Source organism: Salmo salar, chromosome ssa10 (genome assembly GCF_905237065.1).
Source record: "Salmo salar chromosome ssa10, Ssal_v3.1, whole genome shotgun sequence".
Classification (NCBI taxonomy): Eukaryota; Metazoa; Chordata; class Actinopteri; order Salmoniformes; family Salmonidae; genus Salmo; species Salmo salar.
In genome coordinates this window covers 125,086,136-125,111,135 of record NC_059451.1, presented here as the reverse complement: position 1 = coordinate 125,111,135, position 25,000 = coordinate 125,086,136, and the positions used below count along the sequence as shown (strand labels likewise).

Sequence of the window (25,000 nt, the reverse complement as noted above, 5' to 3'; positions counted from 1 at the left end):
TGACTGACTGACTGCTGACGACTGACTGCTGACTGACTGACTACTGACTGCTGACTGACTGACTGACTACTAACTGACTGCTGACTGACTGCTGACTGACTGACTGACTGACTGACTGACTGACTGACTGACTGACTACTAAGTGACTGCTGACTGACTGACGACTGACTGACTGCTGACTGACTACTAACTGACTGACTGACTGACTGACTGACTGACTGACTGACTGACTGACTGACTGACTGACTGACTGACTGACTGACTGACTGACTGCTGACGACTGACTGACTGGGATATGTCATATTGTTCATTGGTAATTAGTTATTTATCTCTGTATTTCCTCTGGCAGGTTTTGTTTATCAGAGACGAGTTGTACCCAGGAGGATCATTTCCCATCCAACCTGTGTGTTAAAGTCAACAGCAAACCCTGCAACCTCCCGGTGAGTCTGTCTGGCCCACTGTTAACTACCGGTCATTTCCTGTCCCGGTCCTGGGGACCTAAAGTTGGGTTGGATTTCTCTAATCAGCTCCTCGTCAAGCCTTCAGTTGAATCAGGTGTGCTGGTGTAAAACTCTTTAGGTCCCCCCAGGACCAGGATTAGGAAACACTCCGTTAACCTCTATGGGCTAGGTGGGACGCTAGCGTGCCCCCCGTGGTGCACTCCATCAACAGCAGGTGCATTTCAAGAGCGGCAAATTTGAATCCAAATAAATGTCAAAATTCAAATTTTTCAAACATACAACTATTTTACACCCTTTGAAAGATAAACATCTCCTTAATCTAACCACGTTTTCCGATTTCAAAAAGGTTTTACGGCGAAAGCATAAATTTAGAGTATGTTAGGACAGTACATTTACAAGAGTTGTGTGTAATGTTTTGTCAAGTCAAAGACAGGGTCACCAAAACCATAAAACCAGCTAAAATGATGCACTAACCTTTTACAATCTCCATCAGATGACACTCCTAGGACATTATGTTAGACAATACATGCATTTTTAGTTCTATCAAGTTCATATTTATATCCAAAAACAGCGTTTTACTATGGCATTGATGTTGAGGAAATCGTTTCCCTCCAATAACCGGCAGTCAAGTCAGCGTCACAAATTAAATAATTAAAATTAGAAAACATTGGTAAAATATTATATTGTCATTTAAAGAATTATAGATTTACATCTCTTGAACGCAATCAACTTGCCAGATTTAAAAATAACCTTACTGGGAAATCACACTTTGCAATAATCTGAGCACTGCGCCCAGAAAAATACGCGTTGCGATACAGACTAGACGTCATGTTGGGGAGATCTAAAATCGAAAATACTATGTAAATAATCCATTACCTTTGATTCTCTTCATCAGATGTCACTTCCAGGTATCACAGGTCCATAACGAATGTAGTTTTGTTCAAAAAAGCTCATCATTTATGTCCAAAAATCTCCGTCTTGTTAGCACATGATCTAAGCCAGCCGGACTTCTCGTCATGAACGAGGGGAAAAAATATATTTACGTTCGTTCAAACATGTCAAACGTTGTATAGCATAAATCATTAGGGCCTTTTTTAACCAGAACATGAATAATATTCAAGGTGGACGAATGCATACTCTTTTATAACGTATTGGAACGAGGGTACCCAACATGAACTCGCGCGCCAGGTGTCTAATGGGACATCACCGTTCCATGGCTCTTGTTCGGTCAGATCTCCCTCCAGAAGACTCAAAACACTTTGTAAAGGCTGGTGACATCTAGTGGAAGCAATAGGAAGTGCCAAAATATTCCTCAGCCCCTGTGTTTTTCAATGGGATAGGTTTAAAGGTAATACAACACATCAGGTATCCACTTCCTGTCAGAAAATGTCTCAGGGTTTTGCCTGCCAAATGAGTTCTGTTATACTCACAGACACCATTCAAACAGTTTTAGAAAATTTAGAGTGTTTTCTATCCATATATAATAAGTATATGCATATTCTAGTTACTGGGTAGGAGTGGTAACCAGATTAAATCGGGTATGTTTTTTTATCCAGCCGTGTCAATACTGCCCCCTAGCCCTAACAGGTTTAAGAAATACACAAGGAAAATATAATGTGTACTGCATTCGGAAAGTATTCAGACCCCTTCAGTTTTTCCACATTTTATTACGTTACAGCCTTTTCATCCAAGGGTGTAGCGAAACATAATGTGGGAGAAGTGAAGGGGTCTGAATACTTTCTAAATGCTCTGTATATATATATATCACTGTTATAACTGCAGACGCTGTTATCCGAAGGGCTTCACACTACGTACATTTTGTTTGTATGTTTGATGAACCCTTCGGAGAATCGAAACCCCCACAACCTTGGGAGTTGCTTTCGTCAACTCAAACCAGCTGACGTCTCTCCTTCCCTCCGGCAGGGCTACCTTCCTCCAACCAAAAACGGAGTGGAACCCAAACGGCCGAGTCGCCCCATCAACATCACGTCACTGGTCAGACTGTCCACCACAGTACCAAACACTATCGTGGTGTCATGGACCTCCGAGATAGGCAGGGTAAGGAATGCAGGGTGATGAATGCAGGGTGATGAATGCATACGGGGTGATATAATAGATAGGCAGGGTAAGGAATGCAGGGTGATGAATGCATACAGGGTGATGTAATAGATAGGCAGGGTAAGGAATGTAGGGTGATGAATGCATACAGGGTGATGTAATAGATAGGCGGGGTAAGGAATGCAGGGTGATGAATGCAGGGTGATGTAATAGATAGGCAGGGTAAGGAATGTAGGGTGATGAATGCAGGGTGATGTAATAGATAGGCGGGGTAAGGAATGTAGGGTGATGAATGCATACAGGGTGATGTAATAGATAGGCAGGGTAAGGAATGTAGGGTGATGGGAATGCAGGGTGATGTAATAGATAGGCAGGGTAAGGAATGCAGGGTGATGAATTAATGCAGGGTGATGTAATAGATAGGCGGGGTAAGGAATGCAGGGTGATGTAATGCATGCAGGGTGATGTAATAGGTAGGCAGGGTAAGGAATGCAGGGTGATGTAATAGGTAGGCAGGGTAAGGAATGCAGGGTGATGAATGCATACAGGGTGATGTGATAGATAGGCAGGGTAAGGAATGCAGGGTGATGTAATAGATAGGCGGGGTAAGGAATGCAGGGTGATGTAATGCATGCAGGGTGATGTAATAGGTAGGCAGGGTAAGGAATGCAGGGTGATGTAATAGGTAGGCAGGGTAAGGAATGCAGGGTTATGTAATTAATGCAGGGTGATGTAATAGATAGGCAGGGTAAGGAATGCAGGGTGATGTAATGCATGCAGGGTGATGTAATAGGTAGGCAGGGTAATGAATGCAGGGTGATGTAATAGGTAGGCAGGGTAATGAATGCAGGGTGATGTAATAGATAGGCAGGGTAAGGAATGCAGGGTGATGTAATGCATGCAGGGTGATGTAATGCATGCAGGGTGATGTAATAGGTAGGCAGGGTAATGAATGCAGGGTGATGTAATAGGTAGGCAGGGTAAGGAATGCAGGGTGATGTAATAGATAGGCAGGGTAATGAATGCAGGGTGATGTAATAGGTAGGCAGGGTAAGGAATGCAGGGTGATGTAATGCATGCAGGGTGATGTAATAGGTAGGCAGGGTAAGGAATGCAGGGTGATGTAATAGATAGGCAGGGTAAGGAATGTAGGTTGATGAATGCAGGGTGATGTAATAGATAGGCAGGGTAAGGAATGTAGGGTGATGAATGCAGGGTGATGTAATAGATAGGCGGGGTAAGGAATGTAGGGTGATGAATGCATACAGGGTGATGTAATAGATAGGCAGGGTAAGGAATGTAGGGTGATGAATGCAGGGTGATGTAATAGATAGGCAGGGTAAGGAATGTAGGGTGATGAGGGCAGGGAATGCAGGGTGATGTAATAGATAGGCGGGGTAAGGAATGCAGGGTGATGTAATGGATGCATGGTGATGTAATAGGTAGGCAGGGTAAGGAATGCAGGGTGATGTAATAGGTAGGCAGGGTAAGGAATGCAGGGTGATGTAATAGATAGGCAGGGTAAGGAATGCAGGGTGATGTAATAGGTAGGCAGGGTAATGAATGCAGGGTGATGTAATAGGTAGGCAGGGTAAGGAATGCAGGGTGATGTAATAGGTAGGCAGGGTAAGGAATGCAGGGTGATGTAATGCATGCAGGGTGATGTAATAGATAGGCAGGGTAAGGAATGCAGGGTGATGTAATGCATGCAGGTTGATGTAATAAGTAGGCAGGGTAATGAATGCAGGGTGATGTAATAGGTAGGCAGGGTAAGGAATGCAGGGTGATGTAATAGATAGACAGGGTAATGAATGCAGGGTGATGTAATAGATAGACAGGGTAATGAATGCAGGGTGCTGTAATAGGTAGACAGGGTAATGAATGCAGGGTGCTGTAATAGGTAGACAGGGTAATGTAATGCAGGGTGATGTAATAGATATACAGGGTAAGGAATGCAGGGAGATGTAATAGATAGGCGGGGTAAGGAATGCAGGGTGATGTAATAGATAGGCAGGGTAAGGAATGCGGGTGATGTAATAGATAGGCAGGGTAAGGAATGCAGGGTGATGTAATAGATAGGCGGGGTAAGGAATGCAGGGTGATGTAATGCATGCAGGGTGATGTAATAGGTAGGCAGGGTAAGGAATGCAGGGTGATGTAATAGGTAGGCAGGGTAAGGAATGCAGGGTGATGTAATAGATAGGCTGGGTAAGGAATGCAGGGTGATGTAATGCATGCAGGGTGATGTAATAGATAGGCAGGGTAAGGAATGCAGGGTGATGTAATAGGTAGGCAGGGTAATGATTGCAGGGTGATGTAATAGGTAGGCAGGGTAAGGAATGCAGGGTGATGTAATAGATAGGCAGGGTAAGGAATGCAGGGTGATGTAATAGGTAGGCAGGGTAAGGAATGCAGGGTGATGTAATGCCTGCAGGGTGATGTAATAGGTAGGCAGGGTAAGGAATGCAGGGTGATGTAATAGATAGGCAGGGTAAGGAATGTAGGGTGATGAATGCATACAGGGTGATGTAATAGATAGGCAGGGTACGGAATGTAGGGTGATGAATGCATACAGGGTGATGTAATAGATAGGCAGGGTAAGGAATGTAGGTTGATGAATGCAGGGTGATGTAATAGATAGGCAGGGTAAGGAATGTAGGGTGATGAATGCAGGGTGATGTAATAGATAGGCGGGGTAAGGAATGTAGGGTGATGAATGCATACAGGGTGATGTAATAGATAGGCAGGGTAAGGAATGTAGGGTGATAGCAGGGAGGAATGCAGGGTGATGTAATAGATAGGCGGGGTAAGGAATGCAGGGTGATGTAATGGATGCATGGTGATGTAATAGGTAGGCAGGGTAAGGAATGCAGGGTGATGTAATAGATAGGCGGGGTAAGGAATGTAGGGTGATGAATGCATACAGGGTGATGTAATAGATAGGCAGGGTAAGGAATGTAGGGTGATGTAATAGATAGGCAGGGTAAGGAATGCAGGGTGATGTAATAGATAGGCGGGGTAAGGAATGCAGGGTGATGTAATGGATGCATGGTGATGTAATAGGTAGGCAGGGTAAGGAATGCAGGGTGATGTAATAGGTAGGCAGGGTAAGGAATGCAGGGTGATGTAATAGATAGGCAGGGTAAGGAATGCAGGGTGATGTAATAGGTAGGCAGGGTAATGAATGCAGGGTGATGTAATAGGTAGGCAGGGTAAGGAATGCAGGGTGATGTAATAGGTAGGCAGGGTAAGGAATGCAGGGTGATGTAATGCATGCAGGGTGATGTAATAGATAGGCAGGGTAAGGAATGCAGGGTGATGTAATGCATGCAGGTTGATGTAATAAGTAGGCAGGGTAATGAATGCAGGGTGATGTAATAGGTAGGCAGGGTAAGGAATGCAGGGTGATGTAATAGATAGACAGGGTAATGAATGCAGGGTGATGTAATAGATAGACAGGGTAATGAATGCAGGGTGCTGTAATAGGTAGACAGGGTAATGAATGCAGGGTGCTGTAATAGGTAGACAGGGTAATGTAATGCAGGGTGATGTAATAGATATACAGGGTAAGGAATGCAGGGAGATGTAATAGATAGACAGGGTAATGAATGCAGGGTGATGTAATAGGTAGACAGGGTAAGGAATGCAGGGTAATGAATGCAGGGTGATGTAATAGGTAGACAGGGTAATGAATGCAGGGTGATGTAATGCATGCAGGGTGATGTAATAGATAGACAGGGTAATGAATGCAGGGTAATGTAATGAATGCAGGATAATGTAATAGGTAGACAGGGTAATGAATGCAGGGTGATGTAATAGGTAGACAGGGTAATGTATGCAGGGTGATGTAATGCATGCAGGGTGATGTAATAGATAGACAGGGTAATGAATGCAGGGTAATGTAATGAATGCAGGGTAATGTAATAGGTAGACAGGGTAATGAATGCAGGGTGATGTAATAGGTAGACAGGGTAATGAATGCAGGGTGATTGGAGTTGGAATATTCCGGTAACTTTCCCATGAATTTACAGGTTAAACATCATTTTATTTTTAATCTGGTTGGTAGATTCACGTAATCAGAAGGGAATAAAATAAATGAGACATCCAGAATCCTCCAACAAGGATTTTTTTGAAAACCGGAGTATTCACACCCCTGAGTCAGTACTTTGTAGAAGCACCTTTGGCAGGAATTACAGCTTTGAGTCGTCTTGGGTATGTCTGTATCAGCTTTGAGTCCGTCGTCCTGGGTATGTCTGTATCAGCTTTGAGTCGTCCTGGGTATGTCTGTATCAGCTTTGAGTCATTCGTCCTGGGTATGTCTGTATCAGCTTTGAGTCGTCTTGGGTATGTCTGTATCAGCTTTGAGTCCGTCGTCCTGGGTATGTCTGTATCAGCTTTGAGTCGTCCTGGGTATGTCTGTATCAGCTTTGAGTCGTCCTGGGTATGTCTGTATCAGCTTTGAGTCGTCCTGGGTATGTCTGTATCAGCTTTGAGTCCGTCGTCCTGGGTATGTCTGTATCAGCTTTGAGTCCGTCGTCCTGGGTATGTCTGTATCAGCTTTGAGTCGTCTTGGGTATGTCTGTATCAGCTTTGAGTCGTCTTGGGTATGTCTGTATCAGCTTTGAGTCCGTCGTCTTGGGTATGTCTGTATCAGCTTTGAGTCCGTCGTCCTGGGTATGTCTGTATCAGCTTTGAGTCCGTCGTCCTGGGTATGTCTGTATCAGCTTTGAGTCGTCCTGGGTATGTCTGTATCAGCTCTGAGTCGTCCTGGGTATGTTTGTATCAGCTTTGAGTCGTCCTGGGTATGTCTGTATCAGCTTTGAGTCGTCCTGGGTATGTCTGTATCAGCTCTGAGTCGTCCTGGGTATGTCTGTATCAGCTCTGAGTCGTCCTGGGTATGTCTGTATCAGCTCTGAGTCGTCCTGGGTATGTTTGTATCAGCTTTGAGTCGTCCTGGGTATGTCTGTATCAGCTCTGAGTCGTCTTGGGTATGTCTGTATCAGCTTTGAGTCGTCCTGGGTATGTTTGTATCAGCTTTGAGTCGTCCTGGGTATGTCTGTATCAGCTTTGAGTCGTCCTGGGTATGTCTGTATCAGCTTTGAGTCGTCCTGGGTATGTCTGTATCAGCTCTGAGTCGTCCTGGGTATGTCTGTATCAGCTCTGAGTCGTCCTGGGTATGTTTGTATCAGCTTTGAGTCGTCCTGGGTATGTCTGTATCAGCTCTGAGTCGTCTTGGGTATGTCTGTATCAGCTTTGAGTCGTCCTGGGTATGTTTGTACCAGCTTTGAGTCGTCCTGGGTATGTCTGTACCAGCTTTGAGTCGTCCTGGGTATGTCTGTATCAGCTTTGAGTCGTCCTGGGTATGTCTGTATCAGCTCTGAGTCGTCTTGGGTATGTCTGTATCAGCTTTGAGTCGTCCTGGGTATGTCTGTACCAGCTTTGAGTCGTCTTGGGTATGTCTGTATCAGCTTTGAGTCGTCCTGGGTATGTCTGTACCAGCTTTGAGTCGTCCTGGGTATGTCTGTATCAGCTTTGAGTCGTCCTGGGTATGTCTGTATCAGCTCTGAGTCGTCTTGGGTATGTCTGTACCAGCTCTGAGTCGTCCTGGGTATGTCTGTACCAGCTTTGAGTCGTCCTGGGTATGTCTGTACCAGCTTTGAGTCGTCCTGGGTATGTCTGTATCAGCTTTGAGTCGTCCTGGGTATGTCTGTATCAGCTTTGAGTCGTCCTGGGTATGTCTGTATCAGCTCTGAGTCGTCTTGGGTATGTCTGTACCAGCTTTGAGTCGTCCTGGGTATGTCTGTATCAGCTTTGAGTCGTCCTGGGTATGTCTGTATCAGCTTTGAGTCGTCTTGGGTATGTCTGTATCAGCTTTGAGTCCGTCGTCCTGGGTATGTCTGTATCAGCTTTGAGTCGTCCTGGGTATGTCTGTATCAGCTTTGAGTCGTCCTGGGTATGTCTGTATCAGCTTTGAGTCGTCCTGGGTATGTCTGTATCAGCTTTGAGTCCGTCGTCCTGGGTATGTCTGTATCAGCTTTGAGTCCGTCGTCCTGGGTATGTCTGTATCAGCTTTGAGTCGTCTTGGGTATGTCTGTATCAGCTTTGAGTCGTCATGGGTATGTCTGTATCAGCTTTGAGTCCGCCGTCTTGGGTATGTCTGTATCAGCTTTGAGTCCGTCGTCCTGGGTATGTCTGTATCAGCTTTGAGTCCGTCGTCCTGGGTATGTCTGTATCAGCTTTGAGTCCGTCGTCCTGGGTATGTCTGTATCAGCTCTGAGTCGTCCTGGGTATGTTTGTATCAGCTTTGAGTCGTCCTGGGTATGTCTGTATCAGCTTTGAGTCGTCCTGGGTATGTCTGTATCAGCTCTGAGTCGTCCTGGGTATGTCTGTATCAGCTCTGAGTCGTCCTGGGTATGTCTGTATCAGCTCTGAGTCGTCCTGGGTATGTTTGTATCAGCTTTGAGTCGTCCTGGGTATGTCTGTATCAGCTCTGAGTCGTCTTGGGTATGTCTGTATCAGCTTTGAGTCGTCCTGGGTATGTTTGTATCAGCTTTGAGTCGTCCTGGGTATGTCTGTATCAGCTTTGAGTCGTCCTGGGTATGTCTGTATCAGCTTTGAGTCGTCCTGGGTATGTCTGTATCAGCTTTGAGTCGTCCTGGGTATGTCTGTATCAGCTCTGAGTCGTCCTGGGTATGTCTGTATCAGCTTTGAGTCGTCCTGGGTATGTCTGTATCAGCTCTGAGTCGTCTTGGGTATGTCTGTATCAGCTTTGAGTCGTCCTGGGTATGTCTGTACCAGCTTTGAGTCGTCCTGGGTATGTCTGTACCAGCTTTGAGTCGTCCTGGGTATGTCTGTATCAGCTTTGAGTCGTCCTGGGTATGTCTGTATCAGCTCTGAGTCGTCTTGGGTATGTCTGTATCAGCTTTGAGTCGTCCTGGGTATGTCTGTACCAGCTTTGAGTCGTCTTGGGTATGTCTGTATCAGCTTTGAGTCGTCCTGGGTATGTCTGTACCAGCTTTGAGTCGTCTTGGGTATGTCTGTATCAGCTTTGAGTCGTCCTGGGTATGTCTGTATCAGCTCTGAGTCGTCTTGGGTATGTCTGTACCAGCTTTGAGTCGTCCTGGGTATGTCTGTACCAGCTTTGAGTCGTCCTGGGTATGTCTGTACCAGCTTTGAGTCGTCCTGGGTATGTCTGTACCAGCTTTGAGTCGTCTTGGGTATGTCTGTATCAGCTTTGAGTCGTCCTGGGTATGTCTGTATCAGCTCTGAGTCGTCTTGGGTATGTCTGTACCAGCTTTGAGTCGTCCTGGGTATGTCTGTACCAGCTTTGAGTCGTCCTGGGTATGTCTGTACCAGCTTTGAGTCGTCCTGGGTATGTCTGTACCAGCTTTGAGTCGTCCTGGGTATGTCTGTATCAGCCCTGAGTCGTCCTGGGTATGTCTGTATCAGCTTTGCACATCTGGATTTGGGGATTTCCTCCCATTCTTTCTTGCAGATTTTTTTCAAGCTCTGTTAAGTCAGTGGTTGTGAACAGCAATCTTAGTCTTTCCACAGATTTCCAATGGGATTCAAGTCTGTGCTTTCGCTGGGCCACTCAAGGACTTTCACATTCTTGTTCTGAAGCCATTCCAGCATTGGTTTGGCTGTATGCTTGGGGTCATTGTCCTGTTGGAACATAAATCCTCCCACCACTCTAAGGTCGTTTGCACTCTGAAGCAGGTTCTCAAGGATTTTCCTGTATCTGTCTCCATTCATTGTTCCCTCTATCCTTACCAGCCTCAAAGTCCCTGCTGCTAGAAAAGCATCCCCATAGCATGACGCTGCCACCACCATGCTTCACGGTAGGGCTGGTGTTAGATGAGAGATGCCTGGTTTTCTCCAGATGTAGCACTTCGCATTCAGGCCAAAGAGCTCAATTGAATGTCTCATCAGATCACAGAATCATTTGCCTTGTGCTGTGAGACTTTCACCTGCCTTTTTGTAAACTCCAGGCGTGATGTCATGTGCCTTTTTCTCAGGAGTGGCTTCCATCTGGCCACTCTGCCATAAAGCCCAGACTGGTGAAGTGCTGTAGAGACTGTTGTCTTTCTGGCAGGTTCTCCCATCTCAGACAAGGAAATGTGTAGTTCTGTCAGAGTGGTCATTGGGTTCCTGGTCACCTCCCTGACCGAGGCCCTCCCTGACCGAGGCCCTTCTTGCCCCGTTGCCCAGTTTGGTCAGACGGCCAGCTCTAGGCAGAGTATTGGGTAGTTCCATATTTGTTCAATTTCTCGATGATGTAGAGACCACTGTGCTCTTGGAAACTTTCAACACTCTAGGAATAGTTTTATACCCTTTCCCAGATATATGCCTTGTCACAATTCTTTCTCGGAGCTCTATGGACAGTTCCTTGGACTATATGGTATATAGTGTATTTTGTGCTCTGACGTGCGCTGTCAACTGTGGGACTTTTTATAGACAGGTGTGTTTCTTTCTAAATCATGTCCAATCAATTGAATTGGCCTCAGGTGGACTTCAATCAAGTTGTAGTGACAACTCAAGGACGATCAAAGGAAATTGGATGCCACCTGAGCTCAATTTGGAGTGTTATAGCAAAAGGGTGGGAATACTTTCAGTACAAGTCAAGTTTGGGCGCACCTACTCATTCAAGCGGTTTTCTTTATTTTTACTATTTTCTATATTGTAAAATAATACTGATGACATCAAAACTATGAAATAACACATGTGGAATCATGTAGTAACCAAAAAAGTGTTAAACAAATCAAAATGTATTTTATATTTGAGATTCTTCAAAGTAGCCTCCCTTTGCCTTGATGACAGCTTTGCACACACTTGGTATACTCTCAACCAGCTTCACCTGGAATGCTTTTGAAGGAGTTCCAACATATACTGAGCACTTGTTGGCTGTTTTTTCTTCACTCTGCGGTCCAACTCATCCCAAACCATCTTAATTGGGTTGAGGTCGGGTGATTGTGGAGGCCAGGTCATCTGATGCAGCACTCCATCACTCTCCTTCTTGGTCAAATAGCCCTTACACAGCCTGGAGGTGTGTAGGGTCATTGTCCTGTTGAAAAACAAATGATTGTCCTACTAAGCGCAAACCAGATGGGATTGCGTATCGCTGCAGAATGCTGTGGTAGACATGCTGGTTAATTGTGCCTTGAATTCAAATTCCACCGGTCTAATGTCCATTGTTCGTGTTTCTTGGCCCAAGCAAGTCTCTTCTTATTATTGGTGTCCTTTAGTAGTGGTTTCTTTGCAGCAATTCAACCATAAAGGCCTGATTCACTCAGTCTCCTCTGAACAGTTGATGTTGAGATGTGTCTGTTACTTGAACTCTGTGAAGCATTTATTTGGGCTGCAATTTCTGAGGCTGGTAACTCTAATAAACTTATCCTCTGCCGCAGAGGTAACTCTGGGTCTTCCTTTCCTGTCCTCATGAGAGCCAGTTTCATCATAGCGTTTGATGGTTTTTGCGACTGCACTTAAAGAAACTTAAAAAGTTCTTGAAATGTTCCGTATTGGCTTACCTTCATGTCTTAAAGTAATGATGGACTGTCGTTTATCTTTGCTTATTTGAGCTGTTCTTGCCATAATATGGACTTAGTCTTTTACCAAATAGGGATATCTTCTGTATACCACCACTACCTTGTCACAACAGAACTGACTGGCTCAAAGGCATTCAGAAGGAAAGAAATTCCACAAATTGACTTTTAAAAAGGCACACCTGTTAATTACAATGCATTCCAGGTGACTACCTCATGAAGCTGGTTGAGAGAATGCCAAGCGTGTGCAAAGCTGTCATCAAGGCAAGGGTGGTTTTTGAAGAATCTCAAATTTAAAATATATTTTGATTTGTTTAACACTTTTTTGGTTACTACATGATTCCATATGTGTTATTTTATAGTTTTGATGTCTTCACTATTATTCTACAATGTAGAAATGAAGATAAACCCAGAGTAGGTGTGTCCAAACTCTTGACTGGTACTGTATGTAAATGATATTTAATTTGACATTTTCTTTACTTTTGAAAACATTTCTAAAAACATGTTTTCACTTTGTTTTTATGGGCTATTGTGTGTAGATGGGTAAGACCTTATTTAAAAATTTAAAAATAAATCAGTTTAGAATTCAGGCTATAACGCAACAAAATGTGGAATAAGTCAAGTATGAAAACTTTCTGTAATTTTATTGACAAAGTGATTCATCCACTGATCCTGAAAAACAATGACCAAACATATGGCTTAGTTGTCTTTATTCACACCACAGCATTATCATGGCTGCTAGTGAAATAATGACCAAACATATGGCTTAGTTTTCTTTATTCACACCACAGCATTATCATGGCTGCTAGTGAAACAATGACCAAACATATGGCTTAGTTTTCTTTATTCACACCACAGCATTATCATGGCTGCTAGTGAAACAATGACCAAACATATGGCTTAGTTTTCTTTATTCACACCACAGCATTATCATGGCTGCTAGTGAAACAATGACCAAACATATGGCTTAGTTTTCTTTATTCACACCACAGCATTATCATGACTGCTAGTGAAACAATGACCAAACATATGGCTTAGTTTTCTTTATTCACACCACAGCATTATCATGGCTGCTAGTGAAACAATGACCAAACATATGGCTTAGTTGTCTTTATTCACACCACAGCATTATCATGGCTGCTAGTGAAATAATGACCAAACATATGGCTTAGTTTTCTTTATTCACACCACAGCATTATCATGGCTGCTAGTGAAACAATGACCAAACATATGGCTTAGTTTTCTTTATTCACACCACAGCATTATCATGGCTGCTAGTGAAATAATGACCAAACATATGGCTTAGTTGTCTTTATTCACACCACAGCATTATCATGGCTGCTAGTGAAATAATGACCAAACATATGGCTTAGTTTTCTTTATTCACACCACAGCATTATCATGGCTGCTAGTGAAATAATGACCAAACATATGGCTTAGTTTTCTTTATTCACACCACAGCATTATCATGGCTGCTAGTGAAATAATGACCAAACATATGGCTTAGTTTTCTTTATTCACACCACAGCATTATCATGGCTGCTAGTGAAACAATGACCAAACATATGGCTTAGTTGTCTTTATTCACACCACAGCATTATCATGGCTGCTAGTGAAATAATGACCAAACATATGGCTTAGTTTTCTTTATTCACACCACAGCATTATCATGGCTGCTAGTGAAACAATGACCAAACATATGGCTTAGTTTTCTTTATTCACACCACAGCATTATCATGGCTGCTAGTGAAATAATGACCAAACATATGGCTTAGTTGTCTTTATTCACACCACAGCATTATCATGGCTGCTAGTGAAATAATGACCAAACATATGGCTTAGTTTTCTTTATTCACACCACAGCATTATCATGGCTGCTAGTGAAATAATGACCAAACATATGGCTTAGTTTTCTTTATTCACACCACAGCATTATCATGGCTGCTAGTGAAATAATGACCAAACATATGGCTTAGTTTTCTTTATTCACACCACAGCATTATCATGGCTGCTAGTGAAACAATGACCAAACATATGGCTTAGTTTTCTTTATTCACACCACAGCATTATCATGGCTGCTAGTGAAACAATGACCAAACATATGGCTTAGTTTTCTTTATTCACGCCACAGCATTATCATGGCTGCTAGTGAAATAATGACCAAACATATGGCTTAGTTTTCTTTATTCACGCCACAGCATTATCATGGCTGCTAGTGAAATAATGACCAAACATATGGCTTAGTTTTCCTAATGTGGAGTGGATCTGAGTTCTATATGGGGTCAGTCCTAATGTGGAGTGGATCTGAGTTCTATATGGGGCCAGTCCTAATGTGGAGTGGATCTGAGTTCTATATGGGGTCAGTCCTAATGTGGAGTGGATCTGAGTTCTATATGGGGTCAGTCCTAATGTGGAGTGGATCTGAGTTCTATATGGGGTCAGTCCTAATGTGGAGTGGATCTGAGTTCTATATGGGGTCAGTCCTAATGTGGAGTGGATCTGAGTTCTATATGGGGCCAGTCCTAATGTGGAGTGGATCTGAGTTCTATATGGGGCCAGTCCTAATGTGGAGTGGATCTGAGTTCTATATGGGGTCAGTCCTAATGTGGAGTGGATCTGAGTTCTATATGGGGCCAGTCCTAATGTGGAGTGGATCTGAGTTCTATATGGGGTCAGTCCTAATGTGGAGTGGATCTGAGTTCTATATGGGGCCAGTCCTAATGTGGAGTGGATCTGAGTTCTATATGGGGTCAGTCCTAATGTGGAGTGGATCTGAGTTCTATATGGGGTCAGTCCTAATGTGGAGTGGATCTGAGTTCTATATGGGGCCAGTCCTAATGTGGAGTGGATCTGAGTTCTATATGGGGTCAGTCCTAATGTGGAGTGGATCTGAGTTCTATATGGGGTCAGTCCTAATGTGGAGTGGATCTGAGTTCTATATGGGGTCAGTCCTAATGTGGAGTGGATCTGAGTTCTATATGGGGCCAGTCCTAATGTGGAGTGGATCTGAGTTCTATATGGGGTCAGTCCTAATGTGGAGTGGATCTGAGTTCTATATGGGGTCAGTCCTAATGTGGAGTGGATCTGAGTTCTATATGGGGCCAGTCCTAATGTGGAGTGGATCTGAGTTCTATATGGGGTCAGTCCTAATGTGGAGTGGATCTGAGTTCTATATGGGGCCAGTCCTAATGTGGAGTGGATCTGAGTTCTATATGGGGTCAGTCCTAATGTGGAGTGGATCTGAGTTCTATATGGGGCCAGTCCTAATGTGGAGTGGATCTGAGTTCTATATGGGGCCAGTCCTAATGTGGAGTGGATCTGAGTTCTATATGGGGTCAGTCCTAATGTGGAGTGGATCTGAGTTCTATATGGGGTCAGTCCTAATGTGGAGTGGATCTGAGTTCTATATGGGGCCAGTCCTAATGTGGAGTGGATCTGAGTTCTATATGGGGTCAGTCCTAATGTGGAGTGGATCTGAGTTCTATATGGGGTCAGTCCTAATGTGGAGTGGATCTGAGTTCTATATGGGGCCAGTCCTAATGTGGAGTGGATCTGAGTTCTATATGGGGTCAGTCCTAATGTGGAGTGGATCTGAGTTCTATATGGGGTCAGTCCTAATGTGGAGTGGATCTGAGTTCTATATGGGGTCAGTCCTAATGTGGAGTGGATCTGAGTTCTATATGGGGCCAGTCCTAATGTGGAGTGGATCTGAGTTCTATATGGGGCCAGTCCTAATGTGGAGTGGATCTGAGTTCTATATGGGGCCAGTCCTAATGTGGAGTGGATCTGAGTTCTATATGGGGCCAGTCCTAATGTGGAGTGGATCTGAGTTCTATATGGGGCCAGTCCTAATGTGGAGTGGATCTGAGTTCTATATGGGGCCAGTCCTAATGTGGAGTGGATCTGAGTTCTATATGGGGCCAGTCCTAATGTGGAGAGGATCTGAGTTCTATATGGGGTCAGTCCTAATGTGGAGTGGATCTGAGTTCTATATGGGGTCAGTCCTAATGTGGAGTGGATCTGAGTTCTATATGGGGCCAGTCCTAATGTGGAGTGGATCTGAGTTCTATATGGGGCCAGTCCTAATGTGGAGTGGATCTGAGTTCTATATGGGGCCAGTCCTAATGTGGAGTGGATCTGAGTTCTATATGGGGCCAGTCCTAATGTGGAGTGGATCTGAGTTCTATATGGGGCCAGTCCTAATGTGGAGTGGATCTGAGTTCTATATGGGGCCAGTCCTAATGTGGAGTGGATCTGAGTTCTATATGGGGCCAGTCCTAATGTGGAGAGGATCTGAGTTCTATATGGGGTCAGTCCTAATGTGGAGTGGATCTGAGTTCTATATGGGGTCAGTCCTAATGTGGAGTGGATCTGAGTTCTATATGGGGCCAGTCCTAATGTGGAGAGGATCTGAGTTCTATATGGGGTCAGTCCTAATGTGGAGTGGATCTGAGTTCTATATGGGGTCAGTCCTAATGTGGAGTGGATCTGAGTTCTATATGGGGCCAGTCCTAATGTGGAGTGGATCTGAGTTCTATATGGGGTCAGTCCTAATGTGGAGTGGATCTGAGTTCTATATGGGGTCAGTCCTAATGTGGAGAGGATCTGAGTTCTATATGGGGTCAGTCCTAATGTGGAGTGGATCTGAGTTCTATATGGGGCCAGTCCTAATGTGGAGTGGATCTGAGTTCTATATGGGGTCAGTCCTAATGTGGAGTGGATCTGAGTTCTATATGGGGCCAGTCCTAATGTGGAGAGGATCTGAGTTCTATATGGGGTCAGTCCTAATGTGGAGTGGATCTGAGTTCTATATGGGGCAAGTCCTAATGTGGAGTGGATCTGAGTTCTATATGGGGCCAGTCCTAATGTGGAGTGGATCTGAGTTCTATATGGGGTCAGTCCTAATGTGGAGTGGATCTGAGTTCTATATGGGGCCAGTCCTAATGTGGAGTGGATCTGAGTTCTATATGGGGCCAGTCCTAATGTGGAGTGGATCTGAGTTCTATATGGGGCCAGTCCTAATGTGGAGTGGATCTGAGTTCTATATGGGGTCAGTCCTAATGTGGAGTGGATCTGAGTTCTATATGGGGCCAGTCCTAATGTGGAGTGGATCTGAGTTCTATATGGGGCCAGTCCTAATGTGGAGTGGATCTGAGTTCTATATGGGGCCAGTCCTAATGTGGAGTGGATCTGAGTTCTATATGGGGCCAGTCCTAATGTGGAGTGGATCTGAGTTCTATATGGGGTCAGTCCTAATGTGGAGTGGATCTGAGTTCTATATGGGGTCAGTCCTAATGTGGAGAGGATCTGAGTTCTATATGGGGTCAGTCCTAATGTGGAGTGGATCTGAGTTCTATATGGGGCCAGTCCTAATGTGGAGTGGATCTGAGTTCTATATGGGGTCAGTCCTAATGTGGAGTGGATCTGAGTTCTATATGGGGCCAGTCCTAATGTGGAGTGGATCTGAGTTCTATATGGGGCCAGTCCTAATGTGGAGTGGATCTGAGTTCTATATGGGGTCAGTCCTAATGTGGAGTGGATCTGAGTTCTATATGGGGCCAGTCCTAATGTGGAGTGGATCTGAGTTCTATATGGGGCCAGTCCTAATGTGGAGTGGATCTGAGTTCTATATGGGGCCAGTCCTAATGTGGAGTGGATCTGAGTTCTATATGGGGCCAGTCCTAATGTGGAGTGGATCTGAGTTCTATATGGGGTCAGTCCTAATGTGGAGTGGATCTGAGTTCTATATGGGGCCAGTCCTAATGTGGAGTGGATCTGAGTTCTATATGGGGCCAGTCCTAATGTGGAGTGGATCTGAGTTCTATATGGGGCCAGTCCTAATGTGGAGTGGATCTGAGTTCTATATGGGGCCAGTCCTAATGTGGAGTGGATCTGAGTTCTATATGGGGCCAGTCCTAATGTGGAGTGGATCTGAGTTCTATATGGGGCCAGTCCTAATGTGGAGTGGATCTGAGTTCTATATGGGGTCAGTCCTAATGTGGAGTGGATCTGAGTTCTATATGGGGCCAGTCCTAATGTGGAGTGGATCTGAGTTCTATATGGGGTCAGTCCTAATGTGGAGTGGATCTGAGTTCTATATGGGGTCAGTCCTAATGTGGAGTGGATCTGAGTTCTATATGGGGTCAGTCCTAATGTGGAGTGGATCTGAGTTCTATATGGGGCCAGTCCTAATGTGGAGTGGATCTGAGTTCTATATGGGGTCAGTCCTAATGTGGAGTGGATCTGAGTTCTATATGGGGCCAGTCCTAATGTGGAGTGGATCTGAGTTCTATATGGGGCCAGTCCTAATGTGGAGTGGATCTGAGTTCTATATGGGGCCAGTCCTAATGTGGAGTGGATCTGAGTTCTATATGGGGCCAGTCCTAATGTGGAGTGGATCTGAGTTCTATATGGGGCCAGTCCTAATGTGGAGTGGATCTGAGTTCTATATGGGGTCAGTCCTAATGTGGAGTGGATCTGAGTTCTATATGGGGCCAGTCCTAATGTGGAGTGGATCTGAGTTCTATATGGGGCCAGTCCTAATGTGGAGTGGATCTGAGTTCTATATGGGGCCAGTCCTAATGTGGAGTGGATCTGAGTTCTATATGGGGCCAGTCCTAATGTGGAGTGGATCTGAGTTCTATATGGGGTCAGTCCTAATGTGGAGTGGATCTGAGTTCTATATGGGGCCAGTCCTAATGTGGAGTGGATCTGAGTTCTATATGGGGCCAGTCCTAATGTGGAGTGGATCTGAGTTCTATATGGGGCCAGTCCTAATGTGGAGTGGATCTGAGTTCTATATGGGGCCAGTCCTAATGTGGAGTGGATCTGAGTTCTATATGGGGCCAGTCCTAATGTGGAGTGGATCTGAGTTCTATATGGGGCCAGTCCTAATGTGGAGTGGATCTGAGTTCTATATGGGGTCAGTCCTAATGTGGAGTGGATCTGAGTTCTATATGGGGCCAGTCCTAATGTGGAGTGGATCTGAGTTCTATATGGGGTCAGTCCTAATGTGGAGTGGATCTGAGTTCTATATGGGGTCAGTCCTAATGTGGAGTGGATCTGAGTTCTATATGGGGTCAGTCCTAATGTGGAGTGGATCTGAGTTCTATATGGGGCCAGTCCTAATGTGGACTGGATCTGAGTTCTATATGGGGTCAGTCCTAATGTGGAGTGGATCTGAGTTCTATATGGGGTCAGTCCTAATGTGGAGTGGATCTGAGTTCTATATGGGGTCAGTCCTAATGTGGAGTGGATCTGAGTTCTATATGGGGCCAGTCCTAATGTGGAGTGGATCTGAGTTCTATATGGGGTCAGTCCTAATGTGGAGTGGATCTGAGTTCTATATGGGGCCAGTCCTAATGTGGAGTGGATCTGAGTTCTATATGGGGTCAGTCCTAATGTGGAGTGGATCTGAGTTCTATATGGGGTCAGTCCTAATGTGGAGTGGATCTGAGTTCTATATGGGGCCAGTCCTAATGTGGAGTGGATCTGAGTTCTATATGGGGCCAGTCCTAATGTGGAGTGGATCTGAGTTCTATATGGGGTCAGTCCTAATGTGGAGTGGATCTGAGTTCTATATGGGGTCAGTCCTAATGTGGAGTGGATCTGAGTTCTATATGGTGCCAGTCCTAATGTGGAGTGGATCTGAGTTCTATATGGGGCCAGTCCTAATGTGGAGTGGATCTGAGTTCTATATGGGGCCAGTCCTAATGTGGAGTGGATCTGAGTTCTATATGGGGCCAGTCCTAATGTGGAGTGGATCTGAGTTCTATATGGGGCCAGTCCTAATGTGGAGTGGATCTGAGTTCTATATGGGGTCAGTCCTAATGTGGAGTGGATCTGAGTTCTATATGGGGTCAGTCCTAATGTGGAGTGGATCTGAGTTCTATATGGGGTCAGTCCTAATGTGGAGTGGATCTGAGTTCTATATGGGGTCAGTCCTAATGTGGAGTGGATCTGAGTTCTATATGGGGTCAGTCCTAATGTGGAGTGGATCTGAGTTCTATATGGGGTCAGTCCTAATGTGGAGTGGATCTGAGTTCTATATGGGGCCAGTCCTAATGTGGAGTGGATCTGAGTTCTATATGGGGTCAGTCCTAATGTGGAGTGGATCTGAGTTCTATATGGGGTCAGTCCTAATGTGGAGTGGATCTGAGTTCTATATGGGGCCAGTCCTAATGTGGAGTGGATCTGAGTTCTATATGGGGCCAGTCCTAATGTGGAGTGGATCTGAGTTCTATATGGGGCCAGTCCTAATGTGGAGTGGATCTGAGTTCTATATGGGGCCAGTCCTAATGTGGAGTGGATCTGAGTTCTATATGGGGCCAGTCCTAATGTGGAGTGGATCTGAGTTCTATATGGGGCCAGTCCTAATGTGGAGTGGATCTGAGTTCTATATGGGGCCAGTCCTAATGTGGAGTGGATCTGAGTTCTATATGGGGCCAGTCCTAATGTGGAGTGGATCTGAGTTCTATATGGGGCCAGTCCTAATGTGGAGTGGATCTGAGTTCTATATGGGGTCAGTCCTAATGTGGAGTGGATCTGAGTTCTATATGGGGTCAGTCCTAATGTGGAGTGGATCTGAGTTCTATATGGGGTCAGTCCTAATGTGGAGTGGATCTGAGTTCTATATGGGGTCAGTCCTAATGTGGAGTGGATCTGAGTTCTATATGGGGTCAGTCCTAATGTGGAGTGGATCTGAGTTCTATATGGGGTCAGTCCTAATGTGGAGTGGATCTGAGTTCTATATGGGGCCAGTCCTAATGTGGAGTGGATCTGAGTTCTATATGGGGTCAGTCCTAATGTGGAGTGGATCTGAGTTCTATATGGGGCCAGTCCTAATGTGGAGTGGATCTGAGTTCTATATGGGGCCAGTCCTAATGTGGAGTGGATCTGAGTTCTATATGGGGCCAGTCCTAATGTGGAGTGGATCTGAGTTCTATATGGGGCCAGTCCTAATGTGGAGTGGATCTGAGTTCTATATGGGGCCAGTCCTAATGTGGAGTGGATCTGAGTTCTATATGGGGCCAGTCCTAATGTGGAGTGGATCTGAGTTCTATATGGGGCCAGTCCTAATGTGGAGTGGATCTGAGTTCTATATGGGGCCAGTCCTAATGTGGAGTGGATCTGAGTTCTATATGGGGTCAGTCCTAATGTGGAGTGGATCTGAGTTCTGGTTAAATCATGGTTTTGATGTAATGGTGTTGAGTCATCGTGGTTCATTGTGATCCCTCCTGTTGTCTCCTCTCTCAGAGTTTCTCCATGGCAGTTTACCTGGTCAGACAGCAGACGTCCACAACCCTGCTACAGAGACTACGAGCCAAAGGCATCCGCAACCCAGACCACTCCAGAGCTCTCAGTAGGTCTCCCTCTCTCTCTCTCTCTCTCTCTCTCTCTCTGTCTCTCTCTCTCTCTGTCTCTCTCTGTCTCTCTCTCTCGCTCTCTGTCTCTCTTTCTCGCTCTCTGTCTGTCTCTCTCTCTCTCTCTCTCTCTGTCTCTCTCTCTCTCCACAGTCAAAGAGAAGTTAACAGCAGAGATTGTGTTCTCTCTCTCTCTCTCTCTCCACAGTCAAAGAGAAGTTAACAGCAGAGATTGTGTTCTCTCTCTCTCTCTCTCTCTACAGTCAAAGAGAAGTTAACAGCAGAGATTGTGTTGTCTCTCTCTCCACAGTCAAAGAGAAGTTAACAGTAGAGATTGTGTTCTCTCTCTCTCTCTCTCTCTCTCTCTCTCTCTCTCTCTCTCTCTCTCTGTCTCTCTCTCTCTCCACAGTCAAAGAGAAGTTAACAGTAGAGATTGTGTTCTCTCTCTCTCTCTCTCTCTCTCTCTCTCTCTCTCTCTCTCTCTCTCTCTCTCTGTCTCTCTCTCTCTCCACAGTCAAAGAGAAGTTAACAGCAGAGATTGTGTTCTCTCTCTCTCTCTCTCTCTCTCTCTCTACAGTCAAAGAGAAGTTAACAGCAGAGATTGTGTTGTCTCTCTCTCCACAGTCAAAGAGAAGTTAACAGTAGAGATTGTGTTCTCTCTCTCTCTCTCTCTCTCTCTCTCTCTCTCTCTCTCTCCACAGTCAAAGAGAAGTTAACGGCAGACCCTGACAGTGAGATTGCGACCACCAGTCTACGAGTCTCTCTACTCTGTCCGGTGCGTTACACTCATTTACATTTGAGTTATTTAGCAGACGATTCTTAATCAGAATCGATCGATCAGTGATCGGGTCAAAGTAGGTAGATGAGGTAAAACAAACACATCACAATCAGAAGTTCTGTCATCCCACGATATTCATCCTTCCTGTTTCCTGTGTGTTTTTGTGCAGCTGGGGAAGATGCGCCTGATGATCCCGTGCAGAGCGTTGACGTGTTCTCACCTCCAGTGTTTCGACGCTACGCTTTACCTCCAGATGAATGAGAAGAAGCCCACCTGGGTGTGTCCTGTCTGCGATCAGAAGGCCCCTTACCAACACCTCATCATCGACGGGTTCGTTCTGCTGCACCTCTCTGGGGATGAACAGTCATCCAATGGACTGTAGTACACAATCACACACTATTTCTAAACCCTCGTCTGTCCTGTCTGTCCTGTCCTGTCCTGTCTTGTCTGTCTGTCTGTCTGTCTGTCTGTCTGTCTGTCTGTCTGTCTGTCTGTCTGTCTGTCTGTCTGTCTGCAGGTTGTTCATGGAGATCCTAAACAGTTGTGAGGACTGTGATGAGATCCAGTTTAAGGAGGATGGGAACTGGTATCCCATGAGGTCGAAGAAGGAGGTCACGGAGGTGTCTGCTTCATTCAACGGGGACGACGGTACGTGAGGATTCCTCCAGCCTCATAGCCCTTCTGGTATCATTGGACCACCATTTTATACAAATTCATAAAAACATCTCAAGCTGAGATGCCTTGAGACATTCAGCAGTTCAGGAGTAAACATAAGTGTCATGGACTCACTCTGTGTGTAATAATAGTGTTTAAGATGATTTCTGAATGACTACCTCATCTCTGTACCTCCACACATACAATTATCTGTAAGGTCCCTCAGTCGAACAGTGAATTTTAAACACAGATTCAACCACAAAGACCAGGGAGGTTTTCCAACGCCTCTCAAAGAAAGGCCACCTATTGGTAGATGGGTAAACAAAACAATAAACAGACATTGAATATCCCTATGATCATGGTGAAGTTATTAATTACACTTTGGATGGCGTATCAATACACCCAGTCACTACAAAAAGGTACAGGTGTCCGTCCTAACTCAGTTGCCGGAGAGGAAGGAAACCACTCAGGGATTTCACCATGAGACCAATGGTGACTTTAAAACAGTTTAAATCAAAATGTATTGGTCACATACACATATTTAGCAGATGTTATTGTGGGTGTAGTGAAATGCTTGTGTTTCTAGCTCCAACAGTGCAGTAATATCTAACAAGACACAACAATACACACAAATCTAAAGTAAAAAAAAAATGGAATTAAGAAATTATGAATATTTGGACGAGCAATGTTGGAGTGACATTGACTAAAATACAGTAGAATAGAAGACATTATATACATGAGATGAGTAAAGCAGTATGTAAACATTATTGAAGTCACCAGTGATTCCATGTCTATGTACATGGGGCAGCAGCCTCTAAGGTGTAGGGTTGAGTAACCGGGTGGTAGCTGGCTAGTGATGGCTGTTTAACATTCTGATGGCCTTGAGATAGAAGCTGTTTTTCAGTCTCTCGGTCCCAGCTTTGATGCACCTGTACTGACCTCGCCTTCTGGATGATAGCGGGGTGAACAGGCAGTGGCTCGGGTGGTTGTTGTCCTTGATTAGTTTAATGGCTGTGATAGAAAACGGAGGATCGCTCCGTAGAGATTTACCCAGAAAGACTCACAGCTGCAATCGCTCTTAGAGACTTACCCAGAAAGATTCACAGCTGTAATCGCTCGTAGAGACTTATCCAGAAAGATTCACAGCTGTAATCGCTCGTAGAGACTTACCCAGGAAGACTCACAGCTGTAATCGCTCTTAGAGACTTACCCAGAAAGACTCGCAGCTGTAATCGCTCGTAGAGACTTACCCAGGAAGACTCACAGCTGTAATCGCTCGTAGAGACTTACCCAGAAAGACTCGCAGCTGTAATCGCTCTTAGAGACTTACCCAGAAAGACTCACAGCTGCAATCGCTCTTAGAGACTTACCCAGAAAGACTCACAGCTGTAATCGCTCTTAGAGACTTACCCAGAAAGACTCACGGCTGTAATCGCTCTTAGAGACTTACCCAGAAAGACTCACAGCTGCAATCGCTCTTAGAGACTTACCCAGAAAGACTCACGGCTGTAATCGCTCTTAGAGACTTACCCAGAAAGACTACAGCTGTAATCGCTCTTAAAGACTTACCCAGAAAGACTCACAGCTGTAATCGCTCGTAGAGATTTACCCAGAAAGACTCACAGCTGTAATCGCTCGTAGAGACTTACCCAGAAAGACTCACGGCTGTAATCGCTCGTAGAGACTTACCCAGGAAGACTCACAGCTGTAATCACTGCCAAAGGTAAATCTAACATGTATTGACTTAGTGGGGGGTGAATACTTATGTCAATGATATATTTCTGTATTTCATTTTCCATACATTTTGCAAACATTTCTAAAAACATATTTTCACATTGCTATTGTTGGGTATTATGTTTAGATGGGTGAGAAAAACAATATGTAATCGATTTTTGAATTCAGACTGTAACACGACAAAATGTGTAATAAGTGAAGGGGTATGAATTCTTTCTGAAGGCACTGTGTGTATAAAAACAGTCCTGAAATTGTAAAGCTGATATTGGTAGAGTGAAACAGGTCTTCAGACTGCTGGCTACTGGTCAGTCCTCTGTCTATAAAGTCCTCGGACTGGCTACTGGTGTCTTCTACACAGCAAACCTAACAACTCAATGCTTAATTGTTGTGATATCAGTTTATTTTCTC

At 44.9% G+C, this 25,000-nt stretch overlaps 1 protein-coding gene across 3 annotated transcripts in view; it reads left to right on the top strand.

Annotated features, from left to right (window-relative positions):
* The window catches only part of LOC106561869 (E3 SUMO-protein ligase PIAS1), a 66,093-nt gene that overhangs the window by 9,216 nt on the left and 31,877 nt on the right, over positions 1 to 25,000 (top strand). For all 3 annotated transcript variants that reach the window (XM_045688595.1, XM_045688596.1, XM_045688597.1), the window contains 6 exons: positions 350 to 440; positions 2,385 to 2,519; positions 21,320 to 21,425; positions 22,128 to 22,201; positions 22,374 to 22,534; positions 22,722 to 22,852. In XM_045688595.1, coding sequence (XP_045544551.1) covers positions 350 to 440; positions 2,385 to 2,519; positions 21,320 to 21,425; positions 22,128 to 22,201; positions 22,374 to 22,534; positions 22,722 to 22,852 — 698 coding nt within the window. The remainder of the gene's footprint in view (positions 1 to 349; positions 441 to 2,384; positions 2,520 to 21,319; positions 21,426 to 22,127; positions 22,202 to 22,373; positions 22,535 to 22,721; positions 22,853 to 25,000) is intronic.